Source organism: Pelodiscus sinensis, chromosome 4, assembly GCF_049634645.1.
Source record: "Pelodiscus sinensis isolate JC-2024 chromosome 4, ASM4963464v1, whole genome shotgun sequence".
In the NCBI taxonomy this organism is placed as follows: domain Eukaryota; kingdom Metazoa; phylum Chordata; order Testudines; family Trionychidae; genus Pelodiscus; species Pelodiscus sinensis.
The window spans coordinates 24,713,148-24,738,263 of NC_134714.1; the positions used below are offsets into that span (position 1 = coordinate 24,713,148).

Sequence of the window (25,116 nt, forward strand, 5' to 3'; positions counted from 1 at the left end):
CCTGCCTCGTCTTCAGCAAAAGAGATGATGTACTGATAATAATTATTGATAAGCCCAGGGAACATGCAAGTTTGTCCTGTTCCCATGCAAATTTCAGTGTACTGCCATTCTCCAGTGGACTTCTTCTCTTTCAAGGACATTAAGCGTCTGTGAGACAAAAAATAATTTGCATCAGACAACTGGACCAGATATTTTTTGCTTACTAGATTAAAAGTGAGACGATTTTTTGCTTGCTGAGCGACTGGACTTACCCACTCATAAAATCACCAAATATGTACAGCCCATTCAGGTTTGGAGACTCACAACCCCGATAGACATAGCCTCCTGTAACAGATTTCCCCATTTTGTGTGGATAAGCATAAATTGGAAGCACATCATCTGTAAAGGGGAGAAGATATTGTGTCTTGTCTTGTTTTAAGTATGATGCAGAACAACTGTTCTGGCTGGTTACTAAACAGAGATGTTTACTATCAAGTTCCCATACAGCTTCTTGTTCTATGCTAAACCAACTTCTGAATGGAATCAAATTTATTTCCATTATACTTTAGCCTTTCAGGTCACTTTCCCCCAAATGGCTGAGATAACTAGGGACTCCTTACTGAGAAACTGACCCAGTAATTAAATGCAGCACAAAATAATGTAATAGTGGACCTAAGGGCCCCATGATTAGCTATATGCTGTCATGGGAGATGTCTCACTGTATTCCTGAGCCTGGCCTCTCCCCTGTAGAACAGGGCTGCAAGCATGAAAGAAACAGCATGTTCACAACACTGTCAGGGGGGATTTCTCATGTCACTCTGAAGCTGAAGAACTTAACCTTGAAACTCTACAAGATAATTGTGGTGACACATCTTGACAGCACTGCCATATTTGATACATTTTTTTCATGAAATCACCACAAAGCAATGCCAAGGGTTGTGGCTCTCTAGGGCTCCATCTTAAAAGTTTCCTCTCTTCCCCCAAAGTCCTGGCTACAGGGACAAAGAGTAAATGTATGTGGGGGCAAGAGTGCATGTATTTCTCCTAGTCTCTACCCCTCTTCTGTTCAGTGTAATAGGTATTTCTCTTCCCATCCTGTCTTCCCCACACTTGTTTGCTGGGAATCCCAAAGACTTGGCATTTTTCTGCAATCTCTCAGCCAGTACTCCTGAGACTGGCAATTAGCTCTTAAAGAGCCTTAAATGGCAGCTTCATGCTCAGACTTCTGCACTAGAGCTTCATCTCTAGGAAGCAACTACTGTAGGTGAGCTAGAACTGGAACTGATGAGAGCTGAAGGGAATCCCAAGCAGCCCACTTCTGTCAAAAAAAAAAAAAAAAAAAAAAAAGCAACTCGCTGCCTTGGGAACATGAAGGTAGTGTGGGTGAGGAAGACCAGGTGGGAAATCTCTTGTTAAGGTCAAGAAAATTAAGGATCTATTTCCATACAAAAAGCAGGTTACACAACACAACACAGGGACTCGAGCCTAAGAGCTGCCAAGTCTTTCCCCTTCCCTCTAAAACTTCATGTAATTGGGCCTCAAATGGTGCGTGTGTTGTAAGGGTCAGAGCAGATGGGAAGCTATGCTGTACAATTTTTATATATATCCATCTAAAGTAGTTACTTCATACCAATGAACTTTTTTATTTAAAAAAAATCTATGAAAGCATCAGAAATTGTTCTGAACACACCATGTCACCAATACAGTAGTTCCTATTAACATAGCTCATAACTAACTGACACACAAATAGGCATTAAAAGGACACTTGAAAGGCTATTTTTTCAGTGGCAGAAGGAAGAGAATTGAGACCTAAAATGTGCCACGTGCCTTCCAAACCATTAACCCACATTTTATAGCTCTTAATGACCTTCCCTATGTACCAATTCCCTTACAAAGTATTTAAATTCATAGGAAGATTATGTTTATATGGCAAAAAGAAAAAAAGTAGGGCATTGAACAAAATGCAGTGGAACAAACTAAAACATAAAAGGGCCGATTCTTGACTGGTGAAAAACAGTGTCACTCCATTGGCTGCAGTAAAGCTATGCCAATTTACTCCCATTGAAACTGGAGCCCAAAATCTGGATACCTTTATGGCATGACTTGCCATGAGATTTACTATGCTGACCAAGTTGTAGCACACAACATGTGTACTGAGCCCAAGTGTTAAAAATAGTAGCCCAAAGAATCTCTTTTTATGAAGCTAAACCATTTACAAGTTATGGAGATAAATAAGTAAAACGTTAATATCTCAGGGGGAAGGAGATGCTAGTGGATAAAGCAAATCACTCTTACTTCCACAGACTTACATATATATGTAGTTTATGAAGCAAAAATGAAATTGTCCCTGGTGCATATTTGTCCAAATCACAGAACTACCATGAAAACTTGGCACAGTCTGGCATAATTAGAAGCACATCTGGCTAAGGAATAGACTAGCCAAGGAATTACAACTCAATTCATTTTTCTTGTAACTCAGAAATGGTAAGTTTTTAAATGTAACTTCCCAAATCTGTCTGATCCAGGATAAGGCAGTATATGCTAAATTTTAACACAAACATACATGTTTGCAACTGCACAATCAACCTGTGAAATCAGAAGTCAATAATGGAAGTGCAGGCACCACCCAATATCAGGAACATATTTAGAGTGTATAATTACCTAGTGAAGAATTGGTGCAAAGTTTCTTGTCATAACAGCTGAATCCTTCCCTTGCCCTCCAGCCATAATTTTTTCCTTTCTCTACAATGTCGATTTCTTCAAATTTATTCTGTCCTACATCTCCGCAGAAAAGTCGCCCTTTCCCTTCCTTTGTATAGGGTTCACCCCTATCGAAAGAGCAGCGCCACATATTTCTCACCCCATAGGCATAGATTTCAGGTCGGGCTTTTGGGTCACTAACAAAAGGATTGTCTGGAGGGATTCTATATAGAGGCCCATGGTCATTATTGTCCACATTGATCCGTAACACCTTGCCCAGCAACACTGATCTGTATTTGTTCAAAAGAGAAAGGAGGGGAGGGAGAGACAACAGCCTATTAAACACATATTCTTAATCAGAGACAAGTTTTTTTTTTAAATGCTGTCTACAATTTCGTAAGATTTCAGAACACATAGGTCTTTCGATGCATTAATGTAGTTGAAGTTTATGGGAGCCAACCTACCTACTCAGTGAAAAACAAGTTAGAGCTTTGTCAAAGGCTTTAATGAGATCAGGATTTAGTCTTACATACAAAGGAAAAAATGATTAAGTTAAAAAAGGATGGCCGTAATCCTGCAAGCATTCACACATTTCACTTTAAATATCTGAATAAATCTATAGACTTCAGTGAGACCACTATGGGAGAATGAAAGAAAAGTTAAGTTGGTAGGTTACTGTACGCAGGACTGGAGCCTAAGTGAATTCATTGCTCATGAAAAATGCCAGATAGATGGAAGCCCTCTATTTGCTCCCCAGAACAGGTGGCAGCACCAATGCAAGCTTCCTCACAGAGCACCAGCAGTGAGAATTAATGGGATCACCCTGAGGATGAGGGCAATTTCCTTGCCCAATCAGACACTGGACTCTTTGCTGCCAACTAGGGTGCCAACTGAAGTGGAGGTTTTTTATTATCTGGACATTTGTGCATAAGCAACTGGACCAAGACCATTTATCTCATTTTGCCTGGGCCACTGGACAGCCTTCAGATGGTAATGATCTTTTGGGACTACCAACCTGACAGATTTAAACTGGTGTCTTGGAAGGGAAAAGTTCTACAGTCCCCATCTAAATCCTAGAAAACTGGGCTCAGTTCAATATATCAGCGAGTACTTGTATTAAAGCATGAAATTAAAACCAAAGGTATTTTATAGAATTCCTGTAATGATTACCTTCAAAAGACAAGAATATTGCTTTAAAGCCTGTTGAGGAAACGGGAATTACACGTTTAAGGAAATAATAAATATAACTGAAAAAATATACAGCTCCTCTCCCCAGGGCTCATCTCTTTTATTTAACTGCCTTCTCCTATAAAGCTGCACACAGATTTAGAGGCTCATACTTGTTTTGAGCATTTCCAAATGTCCCAAAAGGATCACCAGCCATGCCACCATCCCCAGTAAATATGTAAAGATAACCATCGTCTCCAAAGAGCAGCTCTCCTCCATTGTGATTGGAAGCTGGCTCTTCTACCTCCAAAATGATCCTGATAAAAAAGAGGAATAAAGCATTACCAATAAGGCAAATGATAAGCAAAAGGCAAAGTAACACAATAGCCCATGTACAACATTTGAGATATGAAACTGTATGCAGACTAGGGATGTGAAAGTGTAACCTTGTACACGGCGAAGCAATGAGCCTAGGCTCATCAGTTAACCTTCACAGTTACACGCAGGCTCCCGCTATGCACAGGAAGCTGGCTTAAAAGCTGCCTCCCCACACAGCTCAGCTCAGGCTAAGCTTTATACTGCAGAGAAGCCACCCCTGGAGTGGGGCCGGCTGTGAAGTCTCCTACCCAGGAGTGGAGAAGGCAGTCTTTGCCCGCCCAGCATCTAGGGAGGAGGCTTCACTGAATGTAATCGATACCGTTAACTGATAAGCATCTGCTTATCAGTTAAATGGTTAATCATTTACACTCCAACATCCTTAGTACCAGCATGTTTAAGCAAACAGGTAAATATAGGAAAACACACAAATTTTGGCAGTGGGATTCAGGGGCAAGTGTAACACTTGAAGGCTGTGTCTACACTGAGCCACTTATTCCGGAAAATCAGCCGCTTTTCCGGAATAAGCTGCAAGCTGTCTACACTGACCCTTGAATTTCCAGAAAAGCAACAACGCTCTACTGTACAAAATCAGCCGCTATTCCGGAAAAACTATTCTGCTCCCGCTCGGGCATAAGTCCTTATTCCGGAACACTGTTCCGGAAAAGGGCCAGTGTAGACAGCCCAGTAGTCTTTTCCGGAAAAATGCCCCGATCGTGAAAATGGCGATCGGGGCTCTTTTCCGGAAAAGCGCATCTACATTGGCCACAGACACTTTTCCGGAAAAAGGGCTTTTCCGGAAAAGCAGCCTGCCAATGTAGACGCTCCTTTTCTGGAAAAACTGAAAACGGAATAGTATTCCGTTTTAAGCAGTTCCGGAAATTCATGCCAGTGTAGACACAGCCGAAATGTATTTTACTTTCTTATATAAAAAACTGACTATATTTCAAGTTGAGAGTCTCTCATATCTGTAAAAATAATCATATAACAACAAATCACAGTATGCTTCATTTATGTTGTTGCCTCTCCTTCTAAAAGTTTCTAAAGCGCACTGTAAACAGCTAGTTCATCTAGGAATCAATTTATCAACTACTGAACTAGGGATGTAATAGTATAGTCGATTAACTGATTAACCAATAAGGAAAAGCTTAAAGGTTAATGCTATAGACTACACACATTTCCCACTCCCCCTCTCTCTGCCAGTAACTTTCTCAGTCCTGGTGTGTGACGGGTCCAGGATCTACCCCTGCTGCAACTCTGCATTTCAAGTGTATTAAGACTTGGGCAGGCAGGCAGGCAGCCCAGCTCAATTCTGGCTCATGCCAGGTCCAGGAGCTCAGACCCCGTCCTCTCCCCCGCCAGACAGGGACTGCTGCCTCCCCGTGCTGCTACCTCTTTCTCAGAAGCAGCAGCACAGGGCAACAGGCAGCTGGCTCCCTTCACAGACCAACTCCTGCCTGGCACCCCGCGCTGCTGCCTCTGATACGGTGGCTGCTGGCCCCGCCCCCCAGGGACTATAGAATAGTCGACTAACCGATAAAATGTCATGAGGTTACTCGACTATTCAATTAACTGATATTTAACATCCCTACACTGAACTTTATCACTTTTAGATGGGAGAAGCTTAATAGCACATCAAAACTGTACCCAACTGTAACAGCGAAAGCCTGTAAACAATAGAAATCTGCTTTCTGTTCAGCTGCTCCCAGAGCAAAGGGATTCTACAGGATAGCAAGACAAACTGAGTTATTAGTAAACCTGAAGGCAAAGTGAATATACACTTTTTCACTCTTAACGCTAATTGAACCCCACTTGAGGTTACAGGCCTGACTATCCATCTCTGGACAATATTCACAGTGAAATAAATGGAAACCTTGCCTAAGTAAGGACAGCAGCACCAGGGTTTGCTTTTTTAAGGCTGCAACAAGAATCAATTTTTGTACTGAATAATATTCAGTGCTCTCTTAAGATTATAATTTTAGGGTCCTATACCAAATTATAAACTGGTCCTGCTTTGTCCTATACACAAAACTTCAATTATCTTTGCATTGTAAGTTTAGAGCATCCACAGAATCAGATTAACTAGCTCAGAATCTGTAATACATTTTTAATAAGAAAAATGCAACTGTGCTCAAAAATAGTGCACTTAATATGTTTGGCTTGTGCCATAATTCAGTACATGAAGCAATAGAACACCAACATTTATTAAACCAAAACACAGCCTTCAATTATGTCTTGTTTTAGAGCAAATAGGATGCACCAATACATTGTAATGCAGACTTTTTTAAAGGTATAAGATGACTGCATGCAAAATGTTTTCTTTTTAAAATAATACTACATGCATTTTGATCTAGCATATACGGTCATTAGTGTTACATTTTATGAAGCACTATAAGATATCTCAGGATGCTGCACAATTATTACATATTTCTATCTAGCTTAAGCATTTATAGGGTCCCCGTTACCACAGTATCTAGGCACCTCATCATCTTTAATTAATTTAACCTGACACCACTCTGGCTATGTCTAGACTACATCCCTCTTTCGAAAGAGGGATGTAAATTAGACATATTGAAATTGCAAATGAAGTAGGATTTGAATTTCCCATGCTTCATTTGCATAATCATGTAACGACGTTTTCGAAAAACGCATTTTCGAAAGTGAAACAGCAGTCTAGACATGGTTCTTTCGAAAAGAAAAGCCTTTTTCGAAAGATCCTGTAAACCTAATTTTTTGAGCATGATGATGATGCTCATTAAAAAAATGCATTAATTTTAATTGTGATCATTATCGAGTAGTACTCATCATCAGCATGGATGCATGTACTCTAGAATGGTGGTTGAAGCAGAAGGGATACATGAATCTTCAGCACAGGGGTAAGGAACCTATGGTGCAGGGGCCAATGCAGCTCCTAGCTTACCTGGATCTAGCCCCCGAATCTCAGGGCTCCCCACAGCAATGGGGAGCTTCTGTTGATGCTCCAGCCCCACCCCTCCCAACTATCCCACCATGGGGCTGGAGCACACAAAATCTACTAGCCTGCACACCAGAGCCTAGATGGGCCTAAGGGGAATGTGGGGAGTGTTTTTCTCCTTCTTAGTCAGGGGCCACATCCGTGATGGTTTGGTTTTTCTTTTTTGCTTCTCACTTGTGTGCAGCCCCTGACTAATTTTTTTCTCTGGGTGAGTAGCCCCCGATGCAAAAAAGGTTCCCCACCCCTGATTTAGCACATCTGGTACATATATATCTTGTGATGCCAGCTACAACACTGCCTGCTGTCATATTCAGATGACATTGTAAACAAGAAGAAAGCAGCATTCTCCTGAAAAACTCAGACAAACAAGAAGAGTGCAGCTCTTCGTCACCTACTTAATTCTTGACGTGGCTCCCTCATAAAAAGTTATTGCCCACCCCTGCCTTAACCCAGACCTGTGCAAAATGAAGCAATTACATCATGTACTCTTTGGGAAATGGCTTTGAATAATCTGATCTTTGTACAATAAAATCTCAAATTATGAATTAACATCCTTTCCCCCATATAAAGTGACAGCATAAATAGAACTAATCTCATATAAAATTAAAATGAAAGAGCCATATACATCTTGTTTATTCTGTTAGCAGGAATTTTAAAATGCAGGACATTTTCTTTGAAATTTTACATAACTTTGACAGATAAATGTGCATACAATACCTTTCAGAACTATGATCCAAAGTATTCATGTCATCAGGAGAAATTCTGAACTCACTTATTCGAATTCTCTCTTCATAATCAACTTCGACTGAATAGTAGACATAAACTTTACTATTAAATTTGAATTTAGGGTGGAAGACAATACCTAAAAAACCTCTCTCATCTCCTTCCCAAGGTGAGGTAAGTACGGCTTCGCTGATGTTCAGAAATGGCTTTTCTAGCCTTGACCGATCAGGTAGGTAAGTCCAAACTAAACCAACTTGTTCAGCAATGAAGAATCTGTGAGTTCCATCATTTGCATGCACCATAGCAACAGGATTCTGCAGACCATTAGCTACCTCTAATAGGCACAACTGGAAACAACCCTCTGAGTCAGCAGTCACTAACCCAAGATTTTTATTAAGATTCTCATTTGCTAGCAGGCGAGGGAAACAATAGTCCACATCGTCAAGTGACAAATAGCGGCAGAACTTTGCCATATTGTTTTCCAGGGCTAATAATTCTTTATCCACAGAGAGATAGTGAAATATGGGCCTACATTTTTGCCACACCTGCTCACAGTATTCTTGGCACAGTCCTGCCACTGTCCGCACAGGAGTGGAAGGATCCTCAGCATCATACAAGTGAGCAGCATAGGGGGAGCATTCCTACAGAAAGAGAGGAAACCTCGGTCACTTCAAGCTGTGGCTGAAAAAAGATCATCAAAATATGAAACTTCAGCTTATCACAACAACATGCATGTGACACACTTTGCAAATATATTTACATATGTAAAGAACTCAGACCTCTGAAAATGATTCATTCCAACAATGGAGGTAACCTTAAATACAGATGGTGGGGACCAGGTTGAATGTGGATTCAAGTACTCAAGCCTGAGTGCCAACAGATGAAAACTGGACCCAGGCTTGAGGATATGCTTAGTGTACATCACACCAATGTCCTAATGGAGGAAAAGTGAAGTTGTGTGTTATAGGCTCTACTACCCAAAAATAGAGTCACCACTGCATATTCCAGCTTAATGCCGGAGCAACCGCATTGAAAACATGGAGTTACACCTGTAGCTGTAAAACTGGAGCAACACTGAAAAATCAGGTCCTAAAATTTCCCACACTGAAAGAAGAACCAACTGAGCCAAAAGCTTTCCATGGCTTCTTTTTCTCTTAAACACAGAAAAGCAGGACGTGCTGTAACTGCAACATAGAGGGAGGGCCACAGATCTAAGAAAACAAACTTCATTTTAATACCCAACTACTTGACTAGTCTCAAAGGGGTAGCCGTGTTAATCTGTAACTAAAAAAAAAAAACAACAAGGGTCCCATAGCACCGTAGAGATTAACAAAAATACATAAATAGTATCTGAAGAATTAAATCTTCAGGTACTATTTTATATATTTTTGCAGTTTGTAAGGGTGCATCTACACTGCACCGTTTTTTGAGATAACCAGTGTTATTTCAAAATAACAATGCAAGTGTCTACACAACCATTCCGTTATTTTGAAATAATTTCAAAATTATTTCAAAGTAACGGCCAGCTTATACCTCATTCTACAAGGAATGTCTATTCTGCTTTTGCAGATTCAGACTAACATGTCTACCCCTCTGATATTCTGAAACAGCTATTTCTAAATAAAGCGTGTGTAGACGCTCCACTGCTGCTATTTCGAAATAGCCCCACACCAGGGCCATTCTAAGTTATTCCTCCCCAGTGCCTCTTGGGGCTCTATATCGAGATAGCACATCTATATTAGGGAAGCATGTCTGGGACTGATTTTGAGGCTTCCCTGTGGTGTGGATGTGCTATTTCAAAATAAGCTATTCTGGAATAACTATTCCAGAATAGCTTATTTCAAAATAACCATGCAGGGTAGACGTACCCTAAGGTGCTAAAGGATCACTGTTTTTAAAGTTTTTTTTAACGTGACTAGTGAGTGCAAATGCACCCTGAGAGCATTAAACTAGATTGTAAACTCTTAAACTAGATGAAATTTTACAGTGACTATCATAAAAGGGTTCCAATCAAGATTGGAGCCTTTGATAGCTACAGCAACACAAGCAGCAGTTTATGATAATGCCTTGTCTAAAAACTGAATCAAAATCATGTAAGGGTTATCAGTCACCAGCACATTTTCTTGCCAGAAGGAGTCACTTAAATCCAGAAAACTATTTGTCTCTTACAAACTAACTGAAACACTCAGTTCTCTTGGTTTTCAGGTGCTTTTTTCTTGTTGAGTATTAATATAATACTTTCCACTTCTAGTACACCTTCCAGCCAAAGACATTAAAGTGTTTTATAAACAGTGAAATAAGCCTCAATTGGTAAGGATTTTTATTGCCATGAAATAGGTAAAGTGTAACAAATTGAGGATGAAGGATTTGTCACATATCACAAAGCAAGTTAGTAGTATGGCTGTGAAGAAAAATAAACTCTCTTGAATAAATCCTGCACTTTAATTATAGGGCCACGGTTCTAAGCCAAATGGGGTTAACTTAAAAAAAACCATACAGATTAAGTCATTAGTCAATGATGAAGAGAGAAAACATCCAAGATACTCGTGTATAAATTAGCTGGTAAACATACACAATACACACAGTATTATATTTTTACAAAAAGTTCTGTAATCTCCACAATAAAGAAGAGACTATGTTATAAACCTTGTTAGTGTACAATAAGATTTCTTATTATGTCAACCTATTCATTGCAAAATGAAGGTTATTATGCTGACTGCCCATCAAATGATGAGCAATTAATGTGATTAAAAAGGACATTAAATGAGACAAAATACCCAAACAGCATACACATATTAGATAACTGCACACAAACCCACTTATGCAAATATAAAGCATGCAAGGTATAGCAGATTAACTGGTATATTTCCTGATGCATTTGTTGTGGCCATGACTGAACATTTGGTCTTAAAAATCAAACTTTAATACAAAACAGCAATTCCAAGTTGAAGCTATCAAAGCATTCGTATTTGGCCACACATGCATACCTAGTGTTCGCACATATAATGGAGAAGAAAACATATTCATTAAATGCTGTAATACATATGGTCTTCTGACAGAATATCTCAAACTAGACAGTCATTTTACGTTCCATATGCATTATACACCAATATTTTTGTTTCACTACAGGAATTAAAAATGGAAGAAAATATGAACGTCAAATTCCTTTGTTACAGTGTATGAACCTTTCACTTTAAGGCAACCTTAATAACAGAAGATTTTTTTAAAATTGTAAGTCATAACATTGCTGTGGTACCATTTGTATACACATAACATCGTCTCATTGGACATGATGTACAAAAGATTTATGGCCAGTCAAATACCGTTCTGAACCATCTACAGTATTTTCCACTTTTAAAATGCTAAAAGTTGGGAAACCTTCTTATTCTGAATCCAAAATAGAGGAAGCCTGATCTTGAAATTCTTTGCTTGTGAATTAAGTAGTGCATCCAACCCCTAATGTTATTTGTTGTGTTCAGTTAGTTATAACATTGACTGACTTTGCCCTAGCGATGAGGAGTCCTGTGGCACCTTAACGACTAACAGATTTATTGGAACATAAACTTTCGTGGGCAAAGACCCACTTTGTCAGATGCAAGTGGGTCTTTGCCCATGAAAGCTTATGCTCCAATAAATCTGTTAGTCTATAAAGTGCCACAGGACTCCTCATCGCTTTTGCAGATTCAGATTAACACGGCTACCCCTCTGATACTTGACTTTGCCTTGAATCCCAAGAAAACATGATCAATAGATCTAAATTCTCTTCCATAAATTACATCCTTACTGTATTAGTTCAATTAAAAACATTAGTATTATAGGGCTTGATCCAGGGAGCATGAAGCTAGTGGACAGATCCAGATGGCCAATGCTTTGATTAAGAATTGAAAGTAACACTGTCAGTGATTTCAGTACAGGAAGTCCCCGGGTTACGTACAAGATAGGGACTGTAGGTTTGTTCTTAAGTTGAATTTGTATGTAAGTCGGAACTGGTACATATTGTAGGGGAAAATCTAGCCAAACATTTCTCCAGAGCTCAGTTTTATTCTCCCACACCTCACTTCCCTCAGTCCTTTATTCTCCAGCTGAGGTGTCTGCTGAGAAAAGCCGCTCAGCGTCTCCCTGGTCTGCTGGGGGGAAGCAGCTAGTGCGGGGTTGCCTCACCCCGTTTGTAAGTAGGGATCCAATGTAAGTCGGATCCATGTAACCCGGGGACTGCCTGTAGTTGACTAGATGTGTTGTATATCCCTCAATTATTTGGGCAGCTAACTTACAGAGTTAAGAAAAATATTTATCTAAGGAATGACATTAATTGCAACAGATAAAATCAGGATGGACTCTCAGATTCAGCAATGATTTACTTATAATATCAGTCTGGCAGGTCTGATGCAAGTTCTAAGAATAGCATTCTACTTTCCACTTAATCTTTGATATAGCTTATCAATTTCAACCTAGGAAGCACAATGCTCCCTCTCCACTAGCAGCCTGGCTCAGACACTAATTCATTAACCCTGAGTGTAACTTTAAGAATGAATACTTTGAAAACAATGCGACTGCTCAGATGCTTAAGTACCTTCCTCAATCAGGGCCTAAATTATGGCAGTTACCAGGTTTCATTGTAGATTAAATTCGAGGCTGCAACTGTGGCTTAAAGCCGTGTAGATTTAAATCCATTGCTTTTTGGGAGAGGTTAATTTAGATTGCAAAGCTATCTGTTTTGATTATTAAATTTAACTGTTACAGATAAAGGATTTCTAAATTCCACCAATTTAAATGTTAAAATAGAACCTTATTCAACTGATCTACTCACTGTGTGTATTCATATTTGCCCGCATTGCTTTTTACTAGCTTTCACTTCAGTCAGCATTTCAGAGGCAACATAGTTCTAAGCAAATCAGAAGGATTCTATTCTGTACTGGGAAGGGAAATAATACCACATAACAAATTACAGCTGAGGGGGAAAACCTCTCACATTTAGAATAGTCACAATCAGTACTAGAATAAAAACTTGGAACAGACATTTGTCAAAATAATTTGAATAATGAATACATTTGAGGAAATCATGATCGGTGAGCAAAAAGAGACCATTTGTTGAATAATTCACAAAGAATGATTTATTCATTCAGCTATAAGATATACATTACATATATAATGAATGATTGCAAGCAGGGGTATACCACAGCATACATAATATGGATCGATCCATTTGTATTTCTGTGGCCAGAGTTGTCACTGAAGCTGGTCAAAAGCATTTTCAACTAATTTTCTTTGGTCAAAATATGCAGTCTAAATATTTCATGGAGATATACTGATTTTGACTATGTTTCCAGTGATATAGCTTCTGAGCTCCATGGCTGTCAGCATGGCTGGCTGAGTAGGAGAGATGAAGCTAGAATAGAGTCTGGCTAGTATGGAGATAGGAATGGCTGGAGAGGAGCAAGGCCAGTCTGTTGAAACTGTGGGCCAAAGAAGCATTCCAAGTCAGGTGGTTATGCTGAACAGACCGGAGAGATAGTATCCATTCTACACTACACTATTGCTTCCACCTGTGAAAGTGGTTCACTACACCAACTTAATCAACTGTTTGAAGTCAACATAGTTATGTTGACACAGTATCAGTGTAGACCCTGTGTTGCTTACATTGCTTTTTATTGCCAGGGGGTGAGAGCCCAAGGCCTGCTACTGTCAGGCTAGGGCGGTGGTTCTCCAGCTATCAGTGCCCGACAATGACAATTACATTGGTGCAAATTCTCCTGGTGAGGATGTGCACTACAAACAGAAGTATAGTGTGGCCAATAAAAATCAATGTAATTACTGGAGTGACTGTATGTCAATTTAAGTTGACTTAGTTTTGTAGCACAGATATTCCCTCGGGCTCAGATGTAACTCAGGGATGACCCATCATGCTTAAGAAGGCTCAGATGCAGAGGTTATTCAAGCAGGCTCAGAGGTATCACAAAGGTGAAGTATCAAATTAAAAACCTGAGTGTTTCCACCAGAGAACAAGGATTCCCCATAATTCCATTTCACAAAAAACATTTGAAAGATTTTTCATTCTGACGTGGGAAAAATAATTCAAAAGCTCAAAAGTTGTGATGAAATGGAATTATCATTCATGGCTCCAAGCCCGGTCAAAGAGTTTGCAGGGCCCAAGACAGCACGCTGTGGTTGGCTGTGCCACACAGCTGGGTGGCTCTCAGCCAGGGCAGCGAGCAAGCAGTCGGGCAGGCTCCAGGCAGTACACAACCCTGAAGGCATAGGGCCCAAGGCAACCGCCTTGCCATAAGCCAGCATGGCTAGGTTACAGGATACCCCAGTTTGCTGCAGAAGGCTAAGAAATGGATTCTTCAGTCTGTAAGACTGCACTGCTCTATGTAGGTGTAAATAGAGTTACTCCAGAACAGCAGAATCTAGTCCACAGCCCTTCAATGAAGTCAATTACGGGTTTTGGCCTGTGTAAGGTATTATATCACTGTACATAACTGAAAATAATCACAATCTACTGCTTTGTTATCAACCTCCTCTTCTGCAGAAGAATTTGACATGTGACATTGGCTTGTGCAGGCTGTTGCTGAGTGTGGCAATTAGTTGATTTTTGAGATGTTGCTACATGGGTGTCCTGTTATACAGACTGCAACTCTTTGCTAGACACGTTCAAAGTTACCAGTCCAAGAATTCGAGCTGAAGCTATTTCCTGGCTTGGCAGCAAATCCATGACTTAGACAGTGGAACTGTCTACAAGGAAGGGCAAGGACGGAATGCTCTCAAAATACTAAACCATCCGAACACACAAACTTGGGAAAGGTTAAAGGGAGCAGCCCCCAATCCCTTTAGTGCTTCCAGGTGGAGAGACCACCTGACAACTCCATCCACATAGCTCCCAATTAACAAAGCCCTAAGTGCAGAAGGAGGAAAGAGAGGTGCAGACCCTGCCAGTAGAGGTGGCAGCCCTTCATTTGGAAGGACAGTATACAGCAGAGGGGCAAGAGCTCAGATTTCCTCACCTTGCAGACCAGGATGGGAGGGGAGGGGAAGGGGAGGAGAGGTATGCAGAGGGAGCAGAGTCACCCTGGAGAAGGGGAGCTGGGGGTGTGACAGGGAAGAGCAGACCCCACAGAGAGAGGAGGGGGGCAGATTCATGGGGCCCTGCAGAGAGGGGGGAAGAAGGGCAACAAAGTCACTTGGCAGAGTCACTCTGCAGGGAGAGTAGTAGAGGAGAGGACTGCGGGGTACAGTGTGATCCGGCAGGGCAGACCCCACAGAGAGGAGGGGATCACTTGGTTGAGCAGACCCTGCAGGAAGGGGGAGTAGCAGGAGGCTAGGGGTGCAGTGAGATGTGGCAGAGCAGGCTCCGCAGACAGGGGTGGAGTAGCAGGGGGTTGGCGATGCAGTGTGACCTGGCAGAGCAGGCTCCAGAGACAGGAGAGTGGTGGGAGTAGCAGGGTGCTAGGAGTGCAGTATGACCTGGCAAAGCCTGCAGACAGGAGAGGGGCAGGGGTAGCAGGGGTTGGGGGTACACTGTGCCATAGCAGGGCAGGCCGCGCAGGGAGGGGGATGGCTGGGGGTGGGGGTACACTATGACATAGCAGGGCAGGCCCCGCAGGAAGGGGGATGGCTGAAGTTGGGGGTACACTGTGCCATAGCAGGGCAGGCCCCGCAGGGAGGGGGATGGCTGGGGTTGGGGGTACACTGTGCCATAGCAGGGCAGGCCCCGCAGGGAGGGGAATGGCTGGGGTTGGGGGTACACTGTGCCATAGCAGGGCAGGCCCCGCAGGGAGGAGGATGGCTGGGGGTGGGGGTACACTGTGCCATAGCAGGGCAGGCCCCGCAGGGAGGGGGATGGTTGGGGGTACACTGTGCCATAGCAGGGCAGGCCCCGCAGGGAGGGGGATGGCTGGGGGTGGGGGTACACTGTGACATAGCAGGGCAGGCCGCGCAGGGAGGGGGATGGCTGGGGTTGGGGGTACACTGTGCCATAGCTGGGCAGGCCCCGCAGGGAGGGGGATGGCTGGGGGTGGGGGTACACTGTGACATAGCAGGGCAGGCCCCGCAGGGAGGGGAATGGCTGGGGGTGGGGGTACACTGGGACATAGCAGGGCAGGCCCCGCAGGGAGGGGGATGGCTGGGGGTGGGGGTACACTGTGCCAGAGCAGGGCAGGCCCCGCAGGGAGGGGGATGGCTGGGGGTGGGGGTACACTGGGACATAGCAGGGCAGGCCCCGCAGGGAGGGGGATGGCTGGGGGTGGGGGTACACTGTGCCATAGCAGGGCAGGCCCCGCAGGGAGGGGGATGGCTGGGGGTGGGGGTACACTGGGACATAGCAGGGCAGGCCCCGCAGGGAGGGGAATGGCTGGGGTTGGGGGTACACTGTGCCATAGCAGGGCAGGCCCCGCAGGGAGGAGGATGGCTGGGGTTGGGGGTACACTGTGCCATAGCAGGGCAGGCCCCGCAGGGAGGAGGATGGCTGGGGTGGGGGTACACTGTGCCATAGCAGGGCAGGCCGCGCAGGGAGGGGGATGGCTGGGGGTGGGGGTACACTGGGACATAGCAGGGCAGGCCCCGCAGGGAGGGGGATGGCTGGGGGTGGGGGTACACTGGGACATAGCAGGGCAGGCCGCGCAGGGAAGGGGATGGCTGGGGGTGGGGGTACACTGGGACATAGCAGGGCAGGCCCCGCAGGAAGGGGGATGGCTGGGGTTGGGGGTACACTGTGACATAGCAGGGCAGGCCCCGCAGGGAGGGGGATGGCTGGGGGTGGGGGTACACTGGGACATAGCAGGGCAGGCCCCGCAGGAAGGGGGATGGCTGGGGTTGGGGGTACACTGTGCCATAGCAGGGCAGGCCCCGCAGGGAGGGGGATGGCTGGGGGTGGGGGTACACTGTGCCATAGCAGGGCAGGCCCTGCAGGGAGGGGGATGGCTGGGGGTGGGGGTACACTGTGCCATAGCAGGGCAGGCCCCGCAGGGAGGGGGATGGCTGGGGGTGGGGGTACACTGTGCCATAGCAGGGCAGGCCCCGCAGGGAGGGGGATGGCTGGGGTTGGGGGTACACTGGGACATAGCAGGGCAGGCCCCGCAGGGAGGGGGATGGTTGGGGGTGGGGGTACACTGTGCCATAGCAGGGCAGGCCCCGCAGGGAGGGGGATGGCTGGGGGTGGGGGTACACTGTGACATAGCAGGGCAGGCCCCGCAGGGAGGGGGATGGCTGGGGTGGGGGGTACACTGTGCCATAGCAGGGCAGGCCGCGCAGGGAGGGGGATGGCTGGGGGTGGGGGTACACTGTGCCATAGCAGGGCAGGCCCCGCAGGGAGGGGGATGGCTGGGGTTGGGGGTACACTGTGCCATAGCAGGGCAGGCCCCGCAGGGAGGGGGATGGCTGGGGGTGGGGGTACACTGTGCCATAGCAGGGCAGGCCCCGCAGGGAGGGGGATGGCTGGGGGTGGGGGTACACTGGGACATAGCAGGGCAGGCCCCGCAGGGAGGCAGGGGGTGGCCCCGCAGGAAGGGGGATGGCTGGGGTTGGGGGTACACTGTGCCATAGCAGGGCAGGCCCCGCAGGGAGGGGGATGGCTGGGGGTGGGGGTACACTGGGACATAGCAGGGCAGGCCCCGCAGGAAGGGGGATGGCTGGGGTTGGGGGTACACTGTGCCATAGCAGGGCAGGCCCCGCAGGGAGGGGGATGGCTGGGGGTGGGGGTACACTGTGCCATAGCAGGGCAGGCCCTGCAGGGAGGGGGATGGCTGGGGGTGGGGGTACACTGTGCCATAGCAGGGCAGGCCCCGCAGGGAGGGGGATGGCTGGGGGTGGGGGTACACTGTGCCATAGCAGGGCAGGCCCCGCAGGGAGGGGGATGGTTGGGGGTGGGGGTACACTGTGACATAGCAGGGCAGGCCCCGCAGGGAGGGGGATGGCTGGGGTTGGGGGTACACTGTGCCATAGCAGGGCAGGCCCCGCAGGGAGGGGGATGGCTGGGGTTGGGGGTACACTGTGCCATAGCAGGGCAGGCCCCGCAGGGAGGAGGGGTAGGGGCAGGGCTCGCAGGAAAGGGCCGGGGGAGCAGAGTCACCTGGCAGAGCAGGTCCTGCAGGTGGCTGGCGCAGGCGGCGAAGACAGGCTGGGCCAGGCGGGCGCTGATGCTGTAGTACCGCTCCAGCAGCGCCCGGTCCTGCCCCGCGTCGCAGCAGCCGAAGTCCGAGTACTGCACGCAGAAGGCGAGCGGCTGCGGCGGCCGGAAGGGCGGCTTGAAGTCCAGGCACTGCGGGTGCGGGCGCACCTGGCCTAGCCCGGCCAGCAGCAGCGCCAGGAGCGGGGCCCAGGCCCGGCTGGGACCCGGCGCCCCCGCCTCGCCATGTGCCATGCTGGGCGGCGGCAGCCTGGCTCGCGCGCCCTCCGCGGGCTCGGGTTATGCAACCCCCGCCCGCCCCTTCGGCGGCACCGCGCCCGCCGCTCCCAGCCCGCCGGCGCCGGGGAGCAGCGCCCCGCCTCCGGGGGGTCGGGGCCGCCTGGCCGCCCGCGGGCGGGACGGGTTGCTGGGCGCACCTGAGCCTAGCGGGCCGGCGCGAGGTCCGGGGCCGCGCTCTGCAGCGATCGGTTCCCTGGGGCCGGGGCCCCGCGGACAGGCTGAAGCACCGCCCCGGCTCTGGGCAGAGCCAAGAGCAGCTGCGGGGAAAGGAAGCGCCGGCGAAGGAACATCGGTCTGGGCTGGGAAGGAGGAAGCTGCGCAGAGCTCGGGCTGGAGCCGCTCATCCCCAGCCTGGGATAACCCCCCCGGGCTGGAGGGTGCAGCTGCGGCACCTCAGATCTTGCAGCCAGAAGAGGAGCTTCCCAACTTTATACTCACAAAACTGAACCCCCCCCCTTGTCTCGCTCCATCTCCCTCCCCTCTGGTGCTTGCTCCCCTTCTCGCTCATTTTAAGCCCGCTGTGATGAGGGCTGTGGGGTTGGGGAATGAGGGTTTTGGTGGCAGGAGGGGGCTCCAGGCTGAGGCAGGGAAGGGAGTGTGGGAAGAGATATGGGCTCTGGGCTGGACGTGCAGGTTCAGGCTGGAGCCAGAGATGAGGGGTTCAGGCTGTGGGAGGGGACTCTAGGCTGGGGGTGTAGGCTCCAGGAGGGAGTTTGGGTGCAGGAGGGGCTCAGGGTTGCAGGCTCAGGAGGGAGTTTGCTGTGGGAGAATGCTAAGAGCTGGGGCAGGAGTTTGGGAGGAGATGTGGGGTGCAAGTTCTAAGAGGGAGTTTGGATACAGGAAGGGCTCAGGAGTTGGGATGTGGGCTCTGGACAGTGCTCACCACAGGGCGATCCCCAACAGCAGTGACATGTTCGTAGGCATAGGACTGGCCAGGCAGATCTGTAGGGTGTGTGCTTGCTCTGGTGTAGCACAGGCTGGATTAAGAGATGATGAGGCCCTAAATTATGTCAAATATAAGAGGCCCACATTACCAAAAATGTGTATTATTCTAACAGAGAGGACAACGAAAATGGAAATAAAGATTTATATTTGCATATCTACCAGTACACAGGCAAGGATGCAACTAAAAACATTTTTTTTATTTAGAAGCCCCTCATAATTTGAGGCCCTAAACTGTGGTTTACATAAATTGTACACAAATCCAGCTGCCTCCGGTGCCTGTCCACCTGGTGCTGGAGAGGCTGGGCCAGGCTGTGTGGCACACCCACCTCCCTTCTCCAGCACTCCGGGGCTGGGCAGCATGTCCTCCTCCCTCCCCTGGTGCTCTGGGGCTGGAGGGACGAGGCCAGGCTGAGCCGGGCCAGGTGGTGTGCCATCCTCGGGGCTGGAGAAGCTGGGCTGCACCACATAGCACGCCCTCCTCCCTCCCCTCCCCTTCTCGGTGCTCTGGGGCTGGAGAGATTGGGCTAGGCCACGCGGCACACCCTCCTCTGGAGCTGGGGAGCATGGGGCAAGCACATGCCTACCGCTCCCCTCCCTATGGTTGGAAGAGGGGAGCATGCATGCAACATGCCGCCTACCTCCCAGTGGGGAAGTGTGAAAGGGGTGGGGCCTCAGCAGAAGGGGTAGGACTGGAGGTGGGGTAGGAGCTTGCCTTTCAAGAACGTGTACGTTTAACACAATGATCCAAATGCAAATCCCAGCAGCACAATGTTCATTCCTACTCTTTCCCCCCCTATCTTTTAAGTGGAGTACTCTTATCCCTCCAAAATGGTGCCCTTGAGCTGCAACCTTGCTGCTGTAGGATTTCAAGAGTAGATAAACCTACGTGACTCGTGGGATGAGGTTTACCGGGGAGGTCGACAAATGCCTTTGATGTCGACCGCAGAGCATCCAGACTACTGCGCTGAGCTGACAAACAGCTGATCGGCTCAGCGCGGCAGCCATTTAAATTTAAATGAAGCGGTGATTATGTAAATCGCCGCTTCATTTTCCTATGCCGGGTAGCCTAATCTACATGCCTCTGTCGCCAGAGGCATGTAGTCTAGACATACCCTAATTCAGAAGTGAAGTAGGCATGTGATTTCCAAAAGGATTTAGCCTCTTGATTCACTTCAGAGCTACTGAAAGTTTTACACACTGACCTGAGATGGTCATGGGCATCATTTCAGAAAAATTATTGAAAGGGGCAAAGTTGTGTCATATATTATAGAACATTAGATGTGATTATATACTGCAAAGTCAGGGAGAAAATCATGGGGGGAAAGTGATAGGCATTATGAACATATAGAGCAGGAGTGAGCAATAATTTTTGCAAGAGGCCACTTCAAGAATTTGGTAAGTGGTCACAGACTGCACTTTTCTACTATATTAATGGAGGGGACAGTGCAGGGTCTAGGACAGAGTTTGGGTGCAGGAGGGAGTTGTGACCTGAGGTGCAGGGTCAGAAAGGGAGTTTAGGTGTAGGGGTTGAGGTGCGAGAGGGAGTGTCAGGTGTAGCTCTGGCCAGGAAGTGGCTTCCAGCTGGCATCCCAATGTGCTGCTCAAAGCTGCCAGCAATGAGGAGTAACAGTTAATTCAAGGGAAGGTTTTTGGATCAGACTACCACGTCTACACGCGGCAAGTTAAATTGGGCGACCGGCATTTTAAAATGGCGACCGGCTGCGAATATGCTAATCTTGCGTGGGATATTTAAATCCCACGCTTCATTAGCAACTTCGGTGCTTCATTTGCCTCCCTAGTCCGAACTAGGGGGCAAGTGTAGACATACCCTAGGAGGGTAGTGAAGTACTGGAATGGATTACTAGGGAGGTAGTGGAATCTCCATCCCTAGAGGTTTTTAAGTCCTGCTTGACAAAGCCCTGGCTGGGATGATTCAGTTGGGGTTGGACTTGCTTTGGGTAGGGGGCTGGACTTGGTGGCCTTCTGAGGTCTCTCCCAGTCCTACGATTCTATGATTCTACATTGACACAAATGCTTGTGGAAGATTAGGCTCTGCCTGTTCACACTATGTCTGATCTCTCTAAGTCAGGGTTGGACAAGATACAGCCTGGGAGCTGGATCTGGCCCACCAAACTTTTCAGTCTGGCCTGCAACCCACCCCACTGGACCCACAGACAAGGAATAGCCTCAGGGCTCAGAGCAGCTGGCTGCTCCATCTGCCTCTCTGCACTGGGAGAGGACAGGGAAGCTTCATGTGCTGCAACCCCCTCCTTCACCCAAACTCCCTCTCTGACCCCCTACCTTCTCCTGCATCCCAATCCCCTACCCTGAGCTACCTTCTGCACCAATCTCCATCCCAGATCCAAGCACCCCTTCCACAGAAAAGTGTGACCCTTGACCACTAACCAAAACTTCAAGTGCCCCCCCATCAAAAATTATTGTCCACCCCTGCTTTAAGCTCTGCTGCCAGTCTTTTATTTCCTGACCATTATGTTTCCCTTGTTTACTGAGGTAAGGCAATTTTTATAAAAATAACACACAAATGAGAATGAGTCAAAGGATTAATATTAGTCTAATGTGATTTGCCAGCGTAGAAGTTGCTCATTTATACCAGCAGACCATAGGGATCCTGTAGGATTTTAGCAGTCTACATAAACAACTGAAAAGACATATAATATGCCTCTGAAAAGATGCTAGCAAGGCAGTTTTGCAACACTCATAATGAACAGATTTCTTCTTCTTTAAACATCGCCCTGGGGTCAATTCAGCAACACATTTTGGCACTTAAATTTAAGCAGGAGCTGAAGTCTCACTGACTTAAACCCATGAGTATTTCCATTAAAATTAAAAAACTGCTTAAGAGCATTGCTTAATTAAGGTCTAAATGAAGAGGGTAGAATATGCACTACTGAAGCACTTATGGAATAGTGTATCTTTAAGAAGAAAGTATTACATCTGTAAAATGGGGATAATGATACTGACCTCCCTTGGGAAGCACTTTCAGAGCTATGGATTAAGAGTGCTTTTTATATTAACATCTATTTTGATTTTTAAGGAAGAGGAATAAAGACCAATGTGACAGGTTGCATCGCAGACAGCCCCTTGGGATTGTCTCCCTGTGTGCTAATCATGCCACTGACACCTGCCCAGCTTCTCTCTAGGTCTCCCCACCACACTCTCCTGTTGAGCCAGAAGTTCTAGTCTCCTCCAGTCAAGTCACAGAGTTGGGGTTACAGCTCCCCTGTAGAGCAACACAGATGCTGAAGCAGCTAGGCTCCAGGAAGGCTCCGGGAAGGCTCAGCACCCAGGAAACAAACCCCCAAAAGGGACCAAAATCCCATCTTGCCCTGTGTAAAAGTTTTATACAAAGAAAGCTCATCAAGTCCACCTCTTTTACCAATGAATGAGAGATATGCACAGTGGTTGCTCCCCCTCCCAGGTAACGATTATTTACACTGGGCTTGATAATAAACAAAAGTGTTTTTAAGTATAAAAAGTAGGATTTAGTTGATTGCAAGTGAAAACTGTGAGATCAAAGTAAATTACTAAATTAAAATACACAAACCATGCCAGCTAATCCTAATCCACTAAGAAACTTGTTACATGCAAATTTATCCTAAACAGTTGTTCTAAACATCTCTTTCACAAGCTAACCAGCCTCTTAGCTTGGGCCTGATCCAACCCTCTGTTCAATCTTAGATGTTTCCAGCAGACATCTTAAGTGGTCCGGGAGTGGGGGTTGTCTCCTGCCATCTGATGACTGCCCCTATTGTTTGGTCCCCCCCATGTATCCCTTTTGCCCAAGGCTCAATTCTTTGTGCTCAATTCAAACATTTCTCACCTTGAGTGGAAAAGTACAAGATCCAAAATGGGTTTCAGCATCAGGTGGCCTGGCCACATGTCGTTCTAGGATCAACCACAGTGTGGGCTTTCAGAAGGAATAAAATCAATCACAGGTCATTGGCTTGATCAGTGAGCCAGTCCATTTCCAGAGCATCAATAATATCCCTCATGAGCACATGCAAAATTAAAACCACTTTATATGTCTAACTTCACATACAAGACTGATACATGCACAAAAATAGGATATACAGATTCAGCAGACTGTAAACTTTAAAACCGATATGTTACATGAGGCATTTTGTCTAACATGTCTTCAAGTTATGCATGTTCATATGCCAATTTTCATAAAGCAAGGGGGTTTACCATGACAGCCAAATCTTGGTAATAACTCAGAAATCTAGCACTGGTGCTCTGACACAGAATTCAATGATAGAGCAATTCTGCTGTCTCCATATGTGTTGAAATGGCTCATTACGCTGCAGAGTACAGTTTACTGCTGCTGTGTTCATGACCAGAGCACTCAATGCTAGTGGAGCTGTGTGTGTCAGCCATGTCCCACTCTGTTATGATGCAGCGCTGTCTGTTTTAGCAAAAACCCTTCTGGTAGCATATTTCTGTGCTCTGTGTCATAGCAGATTCTTGCATAGCACACAGGGGCAGACTTCCAGCTGGTGTAAATCAGTATAGCTCTGGTGTACTTGGCATTCATGCATGTTTGTGGCCTGATGTTATTCACGTTTGTATCAGCCGTTCTCATGCTTCTGCATATGTTCGGGCAGGTCAGAGACCATAGTTTTGAAGGCTCTTCAGTATCTTTTTGCTTCACATAAATTGCCGCCTCCATAGGAGGACTTTCCAAATATGATTAGTGATTTTATGTAATGCCTGCTTCATATTATTTATGCTTGGAAAAATTCAATATTTTTGTCATTTTGATGGATGTCAATTTAATTTTTCACAGATGCAAGACTCTATGGCAAGGAGTCACAACAGTTGCTTAGTGACAGATGAGATGCAAAACCTTAAAAACACATAGTCTCAATAGATTGTTAAAATAAAAAAAGATATTTTCCTTAAACTCTAAGTTCTCAAACAGCATTTTTCTTACTTTAGCTGTATATTTCTATTATTAGTCAATGGAAATATTTGTCATCTGTTGTATGGAAAGAAACTGAAGTTTACTGACATTTACCAATACAAATCTAATCTTTCCAACCTGAATAACATATCAGCATAAAGCTTTTCTATAACAAGAGATAGACCAAAATACATACTCACTGAACTGTGCAAACAAGCCTTCCCCTGTCTCACAGTGATCTATAACAACATAAAATATCCCTCATAGTGTAAGAGGATTGATGCATTATGTGTCTTCTTAAGGTAGGAGGTGAAAAAGCTCATTTACCAGAACACATAGCTTCTATAATTCTTCGTATCACTGATGTAGATGTACACCAACAACTATAATTTTTACATTAAAGTATGAAGCCAGATACACTCCACTACTCCTGATCCTTATCACTGTGATTTATGAATCAGGAATTGATTCGTTGAATTGGTTCTGGAGGATACATGTATCCTCCACGGTTGCACACTGAAAAGTTTTTAAATTTTCCATTTATGCAGGAAGTATGTGCATTTACCATAGATTTGCAGATGTAGTTTATAGCTGCCCATAAGTTTCATGGAAGATTGAAGCAGGGTGTCTTCCTCATTGGGTCAATTTGTCTGTGATCTCCATTTAGCTTTCAAAGCTTCATCAGGGTTGAAGTCACATTGTCAAAAGTTAAGTATGTGGGTCCAAAAGAGCTTGCATGATTTCAGTGGTAAGGGACGTTATTAAGATCCTGGTGGACAGGACACATTAGTTTTCTTTGATTTGCTTGACCTCCTGCAGGTTTGCAGCATCATGATGAGCAGTTTGGAACATGCTGTGCAATATCATGGGCAGCCATGGTGTTGTGGCTGACTTGAGGGCTCCAGTGATGCACTGCATTGCAGTGTTCAGCTG

General features: G+C 46.1%; 1 protein-coding gene across 2 annotated transcripts in view; it reads right to left on the minus strand.

The window, feature by feature from the left end:
- The window catches only part of HHIPL1 (HHIP like 1), a 38,655-nt gene extending 20,146 nt beyond the window's left edge, over positions 1 to 18,509 (minus strand). The window contains exons 1-6 of one of the 2 annotated variants that reach the window (XM_075926596.1): positions 18,455 to 18,509; positions 7,913 to 8,559; positions 4,020 to 4,163; positions 2,641 to 2,969; positions 252 to 378; positions 2 to 147 (exon numbers count right to left, since the gene is read on the minus strand). In XM_075926596.1, coding sequence (XP_075782711.1) covers positions 2 to 147; positions 252 to 378; positions 2,641 to 2,969; positions 4,020 to 4,163; positions 7,913 to 8,391 — 1,225 coding nt within the window. In that variant the 5' untranslated portion in view covers positions 8,392 to 8,559; positions 18,455 to 18,509. Of the gene's footprint in view, position 1; positions 148 to 251; positions 379 to 2,640; positions 2,970 to 4,019; positions 4,164 to 7,912; positions 8,560 to 17,981; positions 18,422 to 18,454 lie in introns of those variants that run through there. The other variant, XM_075926595.1, reaches the window with a different exon arrangement.
- Between the last annotated feature and the right edge of the window lie 6,607 nt (positions 18,510 to 25,116).